The 17,562-nt window shown below is 47.6% G+C and overlaps 1 protein-coding gene across 2 annotated transcripts; it reads left to right on the top strand.

Annotated features, from left to right (window-relative positions):
• The first annotated feature begins 411 nt into the window (after window positions 1-411).
• On the top strand, window positions 412-5,110 carry LOC106987275 (protocadherin-8). Of its 2 annotated transcripts, none has more exons than XM_027064958.2 (3): window positions 412-2,969; window positions 3,466-3,673; window positions 4,162-5,110. In XM_027064958.2, exons 1-3 carry the CDS (start codon window positions 627-629, stop codon window positions 4,533-4,535), a joined length of 2,925 nt encoding a protein of 974 aa, XP_026920759.1. In that variant the 5' UTR covers window positions 412-626; the 3' UTR covers window positions 4,536-5,110. The 2 variants fall into 2 exon arrangements, with proteins under 2 accessions (XP_026920759.1, XP_026920757.1); XM_027064956.2 differs by having other exon boundaries at window positions 412-3,260.
• The last annotated feature ends 12,452 nt before the right edge of the window (window positions 5,111-17,562 follow it).

Genomic DNA, 17,562 nt, shown 5'->3' with positions numbered 1-17,562 from the left:
GGAGAAAAAGGAACGAGGTTTAGGAAAACCTCTAAGATGCAAAATGCAGAGTGGGTGGGGGGTCCCTCACCACTACCCCGAAATCCAAGGTTGTTTTCAGTTCAAACAACCGGCCCTGGACAGGCACAATTAACAAAACCATCCACCCCCTTTAACTCCCGGCGACCTGTGCCAACTCCTCTGTATTCAGGGCGCTGACAGGAAAGGAAAAAAGGCGAAAGGAGTTAAACAAAGAAAAGATTCCCTAATTTTCCTTTCTTGTTTTCCCCTCTAAGCCTTTCCACATTAAAGGGATTGTCAGAGGCTGGCGTAGGAGCGGCGCGAGCGTGAAGCTGCCATTGGCTGCCCGGCTCTGGTTATTTGCATATCGGCTGCTATAAAAGCGGAGGCGGCGCGCAGCGGCGCAGCTCCAGCAGCTATAGAAGGAAAGGAGAGGTGTGTAGTGTGGACCGGACTGAGCGTCCTCAGAGCCCGCCGGAACCTCGAGCTGCAGCCCACAGATCTCCCGCACTGGGCTCGCAAAGAGCGTGCTCGGAGGAGCCTGGGACTCACGCCCGGACCTGCACCTGCAAACCAGAGAGGAAGTGCTCCCTCAGCTTTTTGGAATAGCACTTGGGGCTAGCGCCATGAGTCCGGTGAGGCGCGGGGGCAGCCCCTGCCTTTTCCCTTTACAGCTCTTCAGCCTCTGTTGGGTGCTTTCTGTGGCCCAGAGCAAGACAGTGCGATACAGCACCTTCGAGGAGGACGCTCCTGGCACGGTCATCGGGACCCTAGCTGAGGACCTGCATATGAAAGTATCCGGAGACACAAGCTTCCGCCTGATGAAGCAGTTCAACAGCTCGCTGCTCCGAGTGCGCGAGGGCGACGGGCAGCTGACCGTCGGGGACGCGGGCCTGGACCGCGAGCGGCTGTGCGGCCAGGCACCACAGTGCGTGCTGGCCTTCGACGTGGTCAGCTTCTCGCAGGAGCAGTTCCGGCTGATACACGTGGAGGTGGAGGTGAGGGACATCAACGATCACGCGCCGCGCTTTCCCCGGGCCCAGATCCCCGTGGAGGTGTCCGAGGGCGCGGCTGTGGGCACGCGCATCCCGCTGGAGGTGCCTGTGGACGAGGATGTGGGAGCCAACGGGCTGCAGAGCGTGCGCCTGGCCGAGCCTCACAGCCCCTTCCGCGTGGAGCTGCAGACGCGCGCGGACGGCGCCCAGTGCGCGGACCTGGTGCTGCTGCAGGAGCTGGACCGCGAGAGCCAGGCCGCCTACAGTCTGGAGCTAGTGGCCCAGGACGGCGGCCGCCCGCCGCGCTCCGCCACTGCCGCCCTCAGCGTGCGAGTGCTGGACGCCAACGACCACAGCCCGGCCTTCCCGCAGGGCGCCGTGGCCGAGGTGGAGCTGGCGGAGGACGCGCCCGTGGGCTCCCTGCTGCTGGACCTGGACGCAGCCGACCCCGACGAGGGCCCCAACGGCGACGTGGTGTTTGCCTTCGGTGCCCGCACCCCGCCCGAGGCGCGCCGCCTCTTCCGCCTGGACCCGCGCTCGGGCCGCCTCACCCTGGCAGGACCCGTGGACTACGAGCGCCAGGACACCTATGAGCTAGACGTGCGGGCCCAGGACCGCGGTCCCGGGCCTCGGGCCTCCACCTGCAAAGTCATCGTGCGCATCCGCGACGTCAATGACAACGCTCCGGACATCACCATCACCCCGCTGGCCGCCCCGGGCGCGCCTGCCGCCTCTCCCTTCGCCGCCGCCGCCGCCGCCGCCGCCGCTCTCGGGGGTGCGGACGCGACCTCGCCGACCGGACCTGGAGCGCCGGAGGCCGGCGCCATCTCGCTGGTGCCAGAGGGGGCGGCGCGCGAGAGCCTGGTGGCGCTGGTCAGCACCTCGGACAGAGACTCGGGCGCCAATGGGCAGGTGCGCTGCGCCCTCTACGGGCACGAGCATTTCCGGCTGCAGCCGGCCTACGCGGGCAGCTACCTGGTGGTGACCGCGGCGTCCCTGGACCGCGAGCGCATCGCTGAGTACAACCTGACGCTGGTGGCCGAGGACAGAGGCGCGCCCCCTCTACGCACCGTGCGGCCCTACACGGTGCGCGTGAGCGACGAGAATGACAACGCGCCACTTTTCTCACGACCAGTCTATGAGGTGTCCGTACGTGAGAACAACCCGCCCGGGGCCTACTTGGCCACGGTAGCCGCCCGGGATCCGGACCTGGGCCTCAACGGCCAGGTCACCTACCGACTGCTGGAGGCCGAAGTAGGCCGTGCTGGGGGCTCGGTGTCCACCTATGTGTCTGTAGACCCAGCTACCGGGGCCATCTACGCGCTGCGAAGTTTCGACTATGAGACCCTACGCCAGCTCGACGTGCGCATCCAGGCGAGCGACGGTGGCTCCCCTCAGCTCTCCAGCAGTGCCCTGGTGCAAGTGAGAGTACTGGACCAGAACGACCACGCACCCGTCCTGGTGCACCCGGCGCCGGCCAACGGGACCCTGGAAGTGGCGGTCCCCGGGCGCACGGCAAGGGACACGGCGGTGGCGCGTGTGCAGGCCCGGGACGCAGACGATGGTGCCAACGGGGAGCTGGCATTCGAGCTGCAGCAGCAGGAGCCGCGAGAAGCCTTCGCCATCGGCCGCCGCACGGGGGAGATAGTGCTCACAGACGACCTCTCACAGGAGCCCCCCGGCCGCGTCTTCCGGGCTCTGTTGGTCATATCCGACGGCGGCCGCCCCCCGCTCTCCACCACTGCCACTGTCAGCTTCGTGGTGACAGCAGGTGACGGACGCGGGCTGGTGGCTCCCGCCAGTGCAGGGAGCCCGGAGCGCTCTCGCCCGCCTGGCTCGCGGCTCGCGGCGTCGGGGCCGGCGCTACAATGGGACACGCCGCTAATCGTCATCATCGTGTTGGCGGGAAGCTGCACGCTGCTGCTGGCCGCCATCATCGCCATCGCCACCACCTGCAACCGCCGCAAGAAGGAGGTGCGCAAAGGGGGGGCCCGCCGGGAAGAGCGGCCCGGGGCGGCGGGCGGCGGAGCCTCGGCTCCCGGCTCCCCGGAGGAGGCTGCCCGGGGAGCCGGGCCCAGGCCCAACATGTTCGACGTGCTCACCTTCCCTGGCAGCGGCAAAGCGCCCTTTGGCAGCCCCGCGGCCGACCCGCCCCCGCCCGCGGTCGCTGCAGCCGAAGTGCCGGGCTCGGAGGGCGGCAGCGCCACCGGGGAAAGCTCCTGTCACTTCGAGGGGCAGCAGCGGCTCCGCGGCGCGCACGCCGAGGTGAGGCCTTCCTTCGGCTGGGCGCCCCCCTCCGTGCTCCGCGGACAGGCTGGGGGAAGGGATGGAGGGTTCTGGGTGTGCTTGCGCCGGAGAGGTCTAACCTGTCACACTTGTTTTTTTGTTTGTTTGTTTGTTTCTTGTCCAATCCTCACCGCTCCCTCCCTCCAACCCACCCCCGCCCCGCTACTCCCATTCCCTGCTGCAGCCTTACGGTGCCTCTCCCGGCTTCGGAAAGGAGCCGGCGCCCCCTGTGGCGGTCTGGAAAGGACACTCTTTCAATACCATCTCCGGCCGAGAAGCTGAGAAGTTCAGCGGCAAAGACAGCGGCAAAGGGGACAGTGATTTCAACGACAGCGATTCCGACATCAGCGGGGACGCTCTGAAAAAGGATCTCATCAACCACATGCAGAGTGGTGAGGACTCTTCTTTCCTGCCAAGTTCAACGTTCCTTCTCTCCCCGCCCCCTTCTGTCCTCCTCTCACTCTCCGTTCCCCCAGCCCTCCTCCTCCTTCCCCACTTTTTTCAGTCCTCGGGGTTTGGGATCCCAGCCTTCCTCAGAGAGAAGAATTTCAAAATGCCTCGTCGAGGCAGCTCCACCACTTAAATAAAGAACACAATCCCATCCGGTTAGGCGGAGGCAGGGGTGAGGCTAGCTACCTGAGGAGGGGAATTCTGCTTATCAGGTTTTTAATCTGCTTCCAGCCAAAAAAGCTGAACCAACTTCGTGTTAAGGTGGCTTCATAGGAAGCAGTATTTCTTTCAAATCTTGAATCGTCGCGTTCACCCCCATACTGTTCTTTTCAGCCGCCCTGACCCCGTCTGACATTCTGAAGAGGGAGGCGTAGCTGTATGCAATCTCAGTAACAATCATCACCCTCTCTCCCTTTCTCTTTTCTGTTAGGACTGTGGGCGTGCACCGCTGAGTGTAAGATCCTGGGCCACTCTGACCGCTGCTGGAGCCCGTCATGCGGAGGGCCCAACACACATCCCCCGCCTCACCCACCGGCCCAGATGTCTACCTTCTGTAAGAGCACGTCCCTGCCTCGTGATCCTCTGCGCAGGGACAATTACTACCAGGCCCAGCTGCCCAAGACAGTGGGGCTGCAGAGCGTCTATGAGAAAGTGCTACACAGGGACTATGACAGGACAGTCACTCTGCTCTCCCCTCCCCGCCCGGGGAGGCTCCCAGACTTGCAGGAGATTGGGGTACCCCTCTATCAGTCCCCCCCTGGCAGGTACCTGTCCCCAAAGAAGGAAGCCAATGAAAATGTGTAATCCCATGCTGCATGTCTTCACAACATATACAGGTCACTCCGAGAAGCCCCTAAATTATTGACAGGTTTCAGTGTTGTATATATAAATATGCAAGATGTGCCTTAAAATGAAGTTGTTGGAAGCTATTTCCAATCACATTGGTACTGTTTGGTATTTGCAAACAAAAATGTAGTTAATGTAATTTTTATGAAATGTGTGCAGTATTTAATTTTTCTTATCATGCTATTGACTTTAATTTCACTTGCGGCTTGCCATTTTCTTAGTGTTTTTAACCTGTACATTGTGTAATGTAATGTTTGTATATAATGAAATTTTGTTATATTTTTATATAATAAAAGCTAAAGTGGAAGTTATTGCCAAAGGAACTGTCTGTAAGACAAAAAAAAATGGGAATTACTTAATGGAAATTTACCTTTCACCTGAAACAACCTAGTGTTTGAGAATTTTTGCCTTGCCAAGTATACCTTGTATATCTTGAGTCTGTGGTAGATTTCAAGTTCAATGTTACTTAATTACATTTGGTTTTCTGTAAACCGTGTCACTTATAAGCACAGTAATAAAGGATTTGTCATGTGTTTGAAGAATCTGCTAATTGCTTTTCATGAAGTTGCCTACAGTTAGACATTCACAAATAATCTAAGAGCCAGAATTAAACCTTCTTTCAAGTGCTAATTATTTGGGCATTATTAATATTCACAGCAATATTAAATTTCCAAGTATTGGAGAGTCTCATCTGAGTATTAAAAATACTTTATTTTGTAAATCATGCGCAACTCCATTTACATCAGGCACTCTATAAAATCCTTTTCCTCATTTATTCACTCAACAGATATTTATGGTGCATCTACAAAAAGTGGAGAAAGCTGTTTGGGCTGTTCATTCACTAATTAAACATCTGTTGAGTTTTTACTAACTGCAGTAAGTCCTCTAAGAGCTGGAGTTCGAGGTTAAGAAGACCTAATCTCAAGGAGCCCTTAGCATATAGGATGTTAATAGCAAAAAGACACTCCAAATGTATGGGTGAAATGACATGGTACTTGGGATTTGCTTTAAAATATTCTAGAAGGAAACATGGGGCTACATGAAACAAGACTGATAAAATATGGATCATTGCCACTGCTAGCATGGGTACATGTGGAGATGGAGGAGGGTAATGATACTGATCTATTTGTGTGTTTGCATGTACTTGATGTTTGTTATGGAAGGTTTTTAAAAAGCCACTCTAAAAGACCTATGTCTATTTCTTATATTTAATGCATTCATTTCATTGGAAATTAAAATGATAACAATAAGCGCTAGCATTTACTGAACAAGCTTTAAAATGAGCAGAGCTCCTTACAAAGCATCTGCATGAATTATCTCATTTAATCCTCAAACTAACCCCCATGAGATGGGAACTATCATTATCTCCATTTACAGATAAGGAAACTGGGGCACAGCAAGGTTAGGTAAAATGCCCAAAGTCACACAGCTAATCAGTGCCCAGAATGAGATTCAAACCCAGATTATTCAAGGCAAGAAAATAAAATGAAGCAACAAGAGGTTTGTTGCTTTTTTTTTTTATCTTGAAAGAAACAAAGAGGTGGAAAAGTCCCAATGCATTGCCTTTACCGCCTGATTATTGTTTAGCTCTTTATATTTGTGAAGTGCCTGTGTTCCCTTATTACTAATTACAGAGTGTGAGGCACTGTAATGAATAGAGGAGCCCTCAAAGCTGCCTGTTGAAGTCATAATTGAAACCAGTGGTGGCTCCAAGCTGAACAGCAGGGTGGTCACACACAAGTGCTTCGCCACCCACGGCCTGCACAAAGTTCAGCGGTTTCTTCATGCAACTGAGCTGAGCATGTGCCTGAAAAGTTCAGACTGCCCAGACATCACGTTCTAAAAGAAAGCATCAGATGTGGCTAGGTTACCAGACAGCTCCAGAGCCACGATGACCAGGCGCCAGCAGAGAGAGCCCTAGCTAGAACTCCCATTTCAACATCTACATCTTTATTCTTGAGCCAGTCCCATCAAATGCAGAGCCGAAGGACCAATAATCCCACACTGCCGTCTAAAAACATCCGATCTCTGGGGTGCCTGGGTGCCTCAGTCGGTTAAGCAGCCGACTTCAGTTCAGGTCATGAGCTCACCCTTGGTGGGTTCAAGCCCTGCCTCCGGTTCTGTGCTGACAACTCGGAGCCTGGAACCTGCTTCGGATTCTGTGCCTCCCTCTGTCTCTGCCCCTCCTCCACTCGTGGTCTGTCTGTCTCTCTCTCAAAAATGAAAGAAAGAAAGAAAGAAAGAAAGAAAGAAAGAAAGAAAGAAAGAAAGAAAGGAAGAATTCAATCTCTGAATGTGTTTGCCTGTTTTTATCCTTCCAAAGTAAAATACTGTCATTGTCATTATTTTATTTTGTACCACGAAAACTATTTCATTAATCCAAAAAATCAGTTGTCAAAACCGCTATGACTTCACCATCATATTTTTCCCTTAGAGAAATGACCATTAAGAGACCTTATTTTTGCTTAGAACTTAAAAAAAAATCAAACATACAATTCAGTCCATAAAATTGTTTGTTTAAACCAAAAAAAAAAAAAAAAGGCAGGGGTGGGGGGAGTTGGAGGGGGGTTCTAAGGGCCAGCAGCAGGAGCTCTCAGAGAAATGGGAGTTAAGTGCAAGAGGCTTCATGCTTTTCTCTAGAAATGTTGACTTTTGTGTACATTTCTAAGAAAATATATTACTTATTAAATTAAATGAACAGCTCTAAATGCGGAATACTTAGGACAATGCCCAGCCCGTGGTAATAATTGCTTCGTTCTATCTTGCCTTCCTTGAAAGCCAATCTCTATAGTAACTATCAGCCCAGTCCCACCACTAGAGAAGAGGACACAGACTCGGGCTGTCTGGCCTTGTTTCGCAATCAGTTTGCTTTCTTCACTTTTTCCTCTTTCAGTATGTCATTCAGAGCCTTGTGTATACTCAACACTCTACAAACAAGTGCAGCTAAAGTAAACATCACAGGCCAGCTCACAAACCTTAGAGATCTGTGATGGTATCACAAACACCTCTCTCGAGCTGGAGGCCAACAACCCTTAGGCACCTTGGCAGTGAGCACTGGGACATGGGAAAGTCTTTGGGGAAGTGGGAGAGTCACCTTGAAAGAGAAAGCTCAGGCCAGACTTTCCCAGTTTCATATTTTTATATCTGGCCCCATTGACTTGGATGTCCTACACTTCCTATAATAAAATATCCATCAAAGAAACCACTTCAGAAAATTAAAATGTAAGTGGTTTCAACATCTATTGAAAAATGCATTCTGAAATGGAGTGAAAACAGGATGCATATCTTCAATACAAATATATATGCACATGGAGAGAAAATATATATATATAATCAGGATGAGTTCCATGCCATAATTAGCTAACTATCTGGCTTATCTCACTTGGCACACATAAGGTTTTATCCTCTAAAAATTCCATTTTAGAAAACAAGCATATTCACTTTAGTATTGAATTCAGTAACAACAGGATAATTGGAATGCTCTAAGTTTTAAAAGCAAACTGAAGCAAAGTAATACAATACTCAATGGAGCACTGTGCTTTGCAACAACTCAGAAGGGCTTTGAAAATGCTGTCTAGTTTTCAACAGCTATGCAATAACTCAAGAGAGTATTTATTATTCCCTTTCTTCAGAGGAAAATAATCTGCAATGGAATTCACCAACAAGTTCAAAGTCACCTAATGAGTGAACAGCAGGTAAAAAGAGACACCAGGCTGTTTTAAAAGGCATCAGTTAAAATGCCAGATTAAATGTGCCCTTTTACCAGGGGGAAAAAGTCTTCACTCATTATCCGAGTACAGGATTTGCTCCCACGAAACTTGTAAAAGAAATTTCAACATGTCAGAGTAAAATCCACATAGTTTAAGGTGAATCAGGGAAATTCCATTTTGCCTACCCACTGTGACACTTGGCTATATGATGGACACTTTGGACTCATTGTGTCCAAATGGAAATCACCCCCTTTCCTTACCACCATCATCCCCCAAACTACCTCTCTGGCAATTGTTCTAAACTCAATGAATGGGACCACAGTTTATAGACCAAACCCAAAATACACACCATTTTAAGACTCCACCCTATTTCTTTCTTCCGCTCAATCAAGATCCGTTGGTTCTATTTTCTAAATATTTTTTTAAGTTTACTTTTTTATTTTGAGAGAGAGTGAGAGAGAAAGAGAGAGTGAGTGAGCAGAAAGGGGCAGAGAGAGGGGGAAAGAGAGAATCCCAAGCAGGCTCTACATGACCTGAGCTGAGATCAAGTGTGGGTGGCTTAACCGACTGAGCCACCCAGGCGCCCCTCTACATATCTTTTTAAGTGTTCCTTCACTCCACGAAGGAGATCTAATGCTCTGCCCAAGTTCCCACTCTGAAGTCCACCTCAGCTTCAGAGGCTGCTCCAGGTTGCATCTGTGATAGTCTCCATCATCACGTCTGTCTCTGCTGCTTGAGACTTGCTTGAGGCCCCAACACTGGTAGGGCCACACAAGTTTATTCAGCCTGTGCACAGAGCAGTCTGGAAGGACGGGGGATTTAAGACCTGCAGAGGCAAACTTCAGCCAATTAGGGATGAGTTTGGTGGACAAACACCCCAGCTTTCCTGTCTCTTGGAGGGGCAGTTTTGAGTTATGTTCTACACAGTTCTCCTTAGAATCCCAAGTGAATTTGAGCCCCAGTTGCCCACAGCAGCAAGGCACCCAGCAATACCCCCACTCATTGGTGTTTCCCTACCTCACTTTCCTCAGTGCTTTCTAGGATCACTTCCCAAACAAATTTCTTGCACCCAAGTCCTTGCCTCAGTGCCTGCTTTTAGGGAGACTATCCAAATTAGGATGGCTGCACAAAAACAAGAATAAAGATACCATTTTTTAGTGATTACTGTGCTCTACACACTGCACCAAGCACTTTACATGCAATCCTCACAGCTTTGCAAGGTAAGGCCTCATTAGACCATACATATGGGAAAAAGCAAGACTTGGAGAGGTAAGGTAACTTGCCGTAGGTCACACAGCTAATTGGGGGTGGGGGGGGGGAGCTTGAGATTAAAATGGACATCTGTCTAATACAGAATAAGAAATACTTGGGGCTCCTGGGTGGCTCAGTTGGTTAAGCATCTGACTTCAGCTCAGGTCATGATCTCACAGGTTCATAAATGAGTTGTAGTCCTACATTAGGCTGTCTGCTGTGGGCACAAACCTGCTTCAGATCCTCTGTCTCCCTCTCTCTCTGTACCTCCCCTACTTGCTCTCTCTCTCTCTCTCTCTCTTTCTCAAAAATAAAATAAGCATTAAAAAAAGGTGGGGGGGGGCGCCTGGGTGGCTCAGTCAGTTAAGCATCCAACTTCAGTTCAAGTCATGATCTCACGGTTCATGAGTTCGAACCCCACTAGGGGTTCTGTGCTGACAACTCAGAGCCTGGAGCCTGCTTGGGATTCTGTGTCTCCCTCCTTCTCTGCCCCTCCCCTACTTGTGCTCTGTCTCTCTGTCTCTCAAAAATAAACATTAAAAAAATTGTTTTAAAAATACTGCCTTATTCAAACTCTTATGGTGTCTTTCCTGGGTTCCAGCACAACGCTACCTGCTCTGCCTGTCCCCTTCCACTCCAGCCTCCACACTGCCGCCATAAAGACTTTTTCTAAACATCTGATCTCAGTCACTCTGCTGATTAATACCCACCTTTAGGAAGTGCTGTCGGTGGCATCCCAGACCCTTCATGCTCTTGCCACCACCCCCCCCCCGCCCTCCCTCCCCAGACTGGGTCCTGCTGCTGTCCCTTCCTCCACGCCAGCCCACCCGCTATGCACACCTGGAGCTTCAGCCACAAGGATCTATGTAGGTTTCACGAAGGGCCTTCATGCTGGCCCTTCAGCCAGGGCTAGCATTCTATTTCCTCTCCCTCTCCCCATCTTCCTCTCCTATGATCCTTTCTTCTTACCCTTCAAGACTGTTCAAGAATCACTTCACCTCCTCTCCCAGCCACCAGCCAGACCGGGCAGGGCACACCTCCTATGTGTTTCCTTAGCGCTTACCAAACTGAGGGTGATCACTGCTCCATATCTCTCTCTCCCCCGGCGGCCCATGAAATCAAGGACTGTGTATTTCATCTCTCTATCCCCAGCACCTGGCTGGTACATAATCAGGATTCAATAAAACCACTTGCTGAATGAAATGATTTACTGAGCCAAGCACAAAAGGTCATGGTTACACACCACAGCCAAGAGACTCTGCATCTACAAGTCAACATACCTCCCCACAAGGGGTTTATGCTAAATATGCCTCCAAATCAGACATGACCAACATATTCAGGATCTCATCCACCCCAGCCGGTCTAGTGATGGCAGGAGTTCCAGAAGACCACAGAATAGCATCAGCCCTGTCCACATAGAAGCCACCTTACCTATTGAAGATCAACCCTTCCCCCATCTTCAAGTCCCAATGCAGCAGCACCTCTTAGACCCAACTCAAGCCACTCACAGAAGTGTGTGGGCATCATTTTTCTGGAGATTTGATGTGATCTAGTCCATTTCAGTATTTCAGTATCTGAAGCAACATGGCCCCAATACAAATAATTGTCAAATCTATCTTTCATTCTAGGCAAACACAACAAACCATGCAGTTGATGAAAGCATCTAGTTGTTTTCTATGTCAAATGTTGGCTATTAGTCTCTTCTCTTATTGAGACTTTGTCCATTTTGCTAACTTCTCTCCCATCAGTTCTAGGAGAGTAGCTGCTGAGGAGTGAAGATTTCCTTCTAATGAATGTCACTAGATCATCGGAGAAAGAACTGGGCTGTTGGCAGTAGTGGGTGAGTGGGTGGAAACGGAATCTCAATTTTATTCGGTGACTGACTTTCAGCCATCACTGAACCTCCTTGTGATTCATTCTACTTATCAGCCAAGAGCCCTTAATCACCAACCTCACTGCAGGTCTGAGAATGAACTAATGATGCTGAAATGCAGCAAGAATGCTAAGGGCTGTGTCTGCCATCCTCTCGTGCTGAAGAAATTCAGTGTCACCATTCTGTCTCTGGCATTCCTCCCAAAGCATGGTGGGGCATCTCCCAAACTATATCTACATACAAAACTAGCAAATGTCCCATTCTACAACATTATCTAGATTTTTTTTTCAGGTACCCATATGGACCTCTTAAGTATCTTCATAAATCTTTCAATTCCTTGCTTAACTTTGGGTGACTATTCCTGAGCAGCACAGCCTGAGATGGAGATTCTCCTAAAAATCACTTATTGAAAAAGTTCTCTCAGGAGAAAGGGAGGGAAGCCAGCACAAGAGGGCAGGAGAAAAAAGCTTTCCTGGGAAGGAAGCCATCATAAGTCTTCAGCAGCTCACAGCAGCCAGGAAGGAGTGCACGGGCTCCACAGGTACTTGTGGGTGGGGCACCAAGAGCATTGACTTTAGCAGCGCTTCCCAAATCAGAATCACCTAGAGGACTTGTTAAGACACAGAGTGCCAGGGGTGCCTGGGTGGCTCAGTGGGTTGAGCGTCCGACTTCAGCTCAGGTCACGATCTCGAGGTCCGTGAGTTTGAGCCCTGCGTCGGGCTCTGGGCTGATGGCTCAGAGCTTGGAGCCTGCTTCCGATTCTGTGTCTCCCTCTCTCTCTGCCCCTCCCCCATTCATGCTCTGTCTCTCTCTGTCTCAAAAATAAATAAAATGTTAAAAAAAATTAAAAAAGAAAAGACACAGAGCTTCTGATACAATAGGTTTGGGGTGAGGTCCTATAATGTGCATTTCTAACAGGTTGCCTGGTGATGCTGCTGCTGCTGGTCCAAGGACCACTCTTTGAGAAACACTGCACTATGGAGATTATGCAGTGTCTCCAGAATATTTAACTGTATGCTTGTCACAGACACCAGAACAAACAGAAAACCCCCAAGTAGAGACAAGGTGAAGTGGTAAGTGCGAAGCTTGGAGCTAAAAAGGCAGGACCCTGCCCCATCTACCAAGACATCATCTACACTATGTGCCTTGCCTCTATCCTCTCCTCCCCTCACCTCTCCGCTCCCACAGCACACAGGTGAGAGGTGTTGGGAGAGGTTAAAGGGGGCCTGGAAAAGTCTATTGATGTCCACTTCATGCTGCTCACAAATGATGAGGTTCCTGCTGGAGTGCTGTGCACAGCTCTGAGTGGTACAACTTGTCAGGGACCTGGGGCATGTCTGAAGGGGAAGGAGTGGGGGTTGAGGGTACTCAGTGCAGTAACGTTTCATGGGGGAGATTTGGTAAACAATCTATAACAATGCATTATACTCAAAACTAGGATGGGTTACCTCAAGAGGTGGTGATTCCCTGTCACTGGAAACTTTCAAGCAAAAGTAAGACAATGAGCTGATGGAATAAGGGGTGAGGAGTTCTGATTTGGGGGTCAAATAAGGTAGCCTTTGCGTTTCCTCCCAAGCTTATTAGTTACTAGTTTATGCAAATTCCTGTTATGGCCTTTCTTCTTCTCTCCAGGTATTCTCAGTGTCCTGTCCTGCTCTACCTGATTCTCAAATGGTAGAAAGCTTAGCACTCTAGCTTTTATTCCATTCATCTTGTAAGAGCCCCTAAATTCCTTCCAGTTTTCTAAGAAAAGCCAGAATAATTCCTGTTTTCCTGGTTGGGTACTTAACTGATCTGAAAGACCAGGTCTATAATTTTCTCCTTTTATGGCATAAAACCCAACTCTTGTCCCTGCGAAATTGTCTTTGATTTGTTGTAAGGTATTTCTCAAGACACTTTTTAAAATATACTGCTCACAATGACAGCCCTCTGTCACTGATCATGATAAGTGGCCCCATCTTACAGAAAGGGAAACCAGGCAAGATTATCAGAAGCAGGTGTCCTCCCTCTCCCTTCCTTCGTCCTGCCACCTCAACCCTCTCTTCGGTGCTTATTAAATGGAGATATTTATTCAACCTAAGTCCCAAGCTTATGTTCATTTTCAATCATTTAAGAATTGAGTCACTGGGGTTGTGTTTTGGCCAGCCTCCTGCATTCACTCATCCCAGACCCATGCGCTAGAATACAAAGGGGCTGTGATTCATTTCTGCTCTTCAGCTTCACTAATCAGAGAAGCCCATGGCTCTTGCCATGCGCTGAGTGATATAACGGAAATCTCTAGTCTGAGGGCATGAGATTCAGATGCAGCTTTAAAAAAAAAATGTCAGGCAATCTGATTTACTGTAGCTGTGGAGATGTGGGAAGAAAAAAGAGCAAGAGTGGGTTGTTTGTGTTCTCTCTTACTCCTGACTAGGACACAGACAACTACCAATTTGCTTGACCAAGTCATCCATGTGGGCTCACATAACTCCAGCCAGACAAGGACGAATGGACAGGCCCGAGCAGTGCACAGACAGCCAGTTTATAGGAAACATCATCAAAATCCCCACGAAATGCAACGATCCACAACTAGTTTCCAGAACGCCTCTGAAAAAGAGAACTTCATCTGGTTGGCATATTGAGGTGGGGAGGGGGGGAGATCAGCTGCTGACCGGCCTTCCAAGGAAGGTCATTAATTGTCAGTTAATGTTGTTTTTTTCTTTGCTGAATGGGGCGGGCGCGTCTGGAGCAAGTTGAACCACTGGGAGGAAGAGAGGGTGATTATCCTCTGCCTTTTCTCACAACCGTTTTTCAAAACAAATGTTCAATGAATATTTAAAGGATAGAGGCTTAGGGGACCTAAATCTTGTTTGTGATGTTTTATTTCTTTTATTTAAATAGATCTGCAATGAACATGACAAAACATTAACATTTGTCAATTTCCATTGGTTAGACAGATGAGTCCTTGTTTTGGTTGTTGTTGGGTTTTTTAACCGCAACAAAAGAGTATGGCTTTGAAAGATCACTTCATTTCTTAGCTTGCCCAGGGCTTCCACAGGTCTTTATCCCACAATATTACTACTGTGCCACCATCCCGCCACCCTCATTTCTTATCCCTAACTGAGCGCTGCTTTGGGCAGGATAAATATCAACATGTGAGTGGTGAACATAATCACAGCCTAAAGACATGAGCATATAGGTTCCCGGGTCAGAGAGAAGCATATGAGTGTCTGGGATACATGGATAATGTCTCTGGCCAGCCCACCTCTCCTCCAGGGAGTACCTTAGAGTCAGCGACACCGTCCAGCCAGTTACGTAGAGGAGTGAGAACAACAACCCTTACAGAGCAGGGTTTATGCTACGTCAGACTTGGGACTAGGCCAGGATCTGGGGGAGTTCCAAGACACCTCTGACAGCAGAGGATGAGCCATCTCCCCGACTCTATATGCAGGCACCTCTTTATAAATATCAGCTTTATGACATTCACAGCCAGACTAGCGTGGCCAAGCTCCTGGCACTAGACATGGTCTCTGTTTATTTTGAAGGACCTTATCTTTCAAGCACCAAACATCTAAGGAAGACATAGAAAAGGAGAATTCAGATTGTGGCCTTCTGGTAGACCAGAGTCGGGACTGGCTCTCAATCTACTAGGTCTGGACATAAAGGATTCCGGATGAGCTTGAGGTGACTCTTAAGAGGTAAAGAGTTAAAGTCGTGGTTTTCAAAGTATAGTCATTGAACCTCTAGGGGTCCCCTAGAATCTTTTGGAAAATGCACAAGGGAATATCTATTTTCATAATAACACTAAGATGTTATTTGCCTTTTTCACTGTGTTGACATTTGCTCTGATGATGCACTGGTGGATGAAAGTACTGGTTGCCTTAGCATGAATCAGACAGGGGCACCAAACTACTAATCATTGTATTCCTTATACTTGCAGGAAAAAAACATCCTCAAGAATGACCTTGATGAAACAGTAATAATTATTACTTATATGAAATTTCAACCATTGAGTGTGTCTTTTTAATACTCTATGTGACAAAATGGGAAGTACACATAGAATACCTTTGCTACAAACAGAAGTACAACAGGTGTCTCAAGGAAAAGCACTAGTATGACTAAGTTGCAAGCTGAAATTGCTGCTTTTTTTGTGGCACCTGAAAAAATGACTGGCAGACAACTATGGTTATTCAGACTTGAGTATTTGGCGGACCTCTTGAAAGTGAATAAAGTGAGTCTGTCACTCTGAGAGAAGCAGTGACAGTGCTCATTCAATGGTAAAATTTAAATCCTCAAGGTAAAATTAGAATTTTGGAAAACCTGTAAGTTGACAGTTATCCAATGCTCAAAGACTTTTTAAGTGAGATTGGTCGGTACATTAACAAATATGAATGTTACAAAATTTAGATGATCTTCCTAACTCAGTGAATCACTATTTTCCAAATGATCGATGCGTGACGTTAAAAAGTCATGTAAGGGTAAATGATTTACTCAAAGTGCAAGATAAACCAATGGATTTTAATGTAACAAAGGATGAAACATTCACTGATATGGTTTCAGATTCTACACTGCAACTAGGCTTTAAGAAACTACTACCTGTAGAGTTTTTGTACAGTATCAAAGAGGACCATAATTATAAGAAAAGGCTAGGAAAATCCCCTTTTCTTCTCCAACTACACATCTGTGTAATGCCAGATTTTCTTCATATACAACCAAAACAACATATTGCAACAGTTTGGATACAATAATGATTTGGAAATTCCAATTCTCTTCTATTAAGCCAGACATTAAAGAAATTTGCAAAAATGTAAAATAATGCCTCTTTCTCAGAAATTGTTTTGCAAATATAGTTATTTTTCATAGTTGTCACTTTGTTAATATGTATTGGGTTTGTTGTTGCTATTTTAAGTTAATATTATCAAATTTTCTGTTTTAATTGTTCATACAGAAAATATAGAGAGATATTATCTACATACACAAAAGTTATCTTGAGTTCTCAATAGTTCTTAAAACAGATACAAAAATTAAGAACCACTAAATTAGAACATTACATGAAATTGAGTTAATATATATATATATAATGCCTGGCCTATAAAAAGTGCTCTGTTATATTAATAGCCTCCACATATTTATTATGTTCATGCACTGTTATAAGAATTCATTCAATTCTCACAACACCTCTATAGATAAGTACTATTATTAGCTTTTTTTACAGATGAGGAAAATGAGGCACAGAGAGGTTAAGTAACCTATCCAAGTTGAAACAGTTAATAAATTCATAGAGCAGAATCTGGGCTCCTGATCCCTATATTATACTGTCAGTACGTGTTGGTGTTGATATTGGCAATGGTTGTAAATTAGATTCTATAGTTTCAGGTTACTCACTGTAATAATTTTCCTCTTGTTATCCCCAACCCTTTTTTAAGGCCTTATTTAATATTCCAAATTAGTCTCCTATGTGCTATGGGACATTAAGGGACTAGAATAAAGGGATGGGACTAATGGAGAAAACAGTACCCCCTCCCATTTCTGTGGTAGAAGAAGTATAAATTCACAACAAGCTGAGATTTTCCCCTTTTAAAGTCAATCTTACAGGATTCATCTTGCATTTGTTCAGTAAAATGGCACTTTCCCCGAATGTGGATCCCGGCCCTCAAAGAAGGGACAATCTGATTGAAGGGAATAAAACAAATACATGAAATAACAGCTAGAACAGATGACAGTGTCTAATTAAGTGTTAAATTAATATGAAACCAGATTGAACCTTTTTTAAAACATTTCACTTAGATGATTTAGAAAATACTTTAGGGTCTACCGTGCCTCTGGGTCATAATTAAGAACAGTAATTATTATTGTACTCCTGATGTCCCAGAATTCTGAATTAAACTCTTTCACATCTCAATTCGGCGAGCTTCTTTCCTCTGCTGATGATCTTCAGTAAGATTCTCAGTTCCCCCTGCACCCACAATTAAAAGCAGGTTTCAGGATGAGTTCCCCTGTATTGCCACCAGCCACCAGCCCCGCACTAAGAGACTCTTTGTGCACCATGAGAATGTTGTTGAGGACTCTCGTTACAACACACAGAGCTCTTTTTCTGGGCGGTGCCTGTCAGGTACTGGCACCAACAGTGCCTGGGCTTCTCTGAGCTATTGAGCTATGTTTCTTTCATGCA

Source organism: Acinonyx jubatus, chromosome A1 (assembly GCF_027475565.1).
Source record: "Acinonyx jubatus isolate Ajub_Pintada_27869175 chromosome A1, VMU_Ajub_asm_v1.0, whole genome shotgun sequence".
Taxonomy (NCBI): domain Eukaryota; kingdom Metazoa; phylum Chordata; class Mammalia; order Carnivora; family Felidae; genus Acinonyx; species Acinonyx jubatus.
This window is presented reverse-complemented; position numbering and strand designations above follow the sequence as displayed.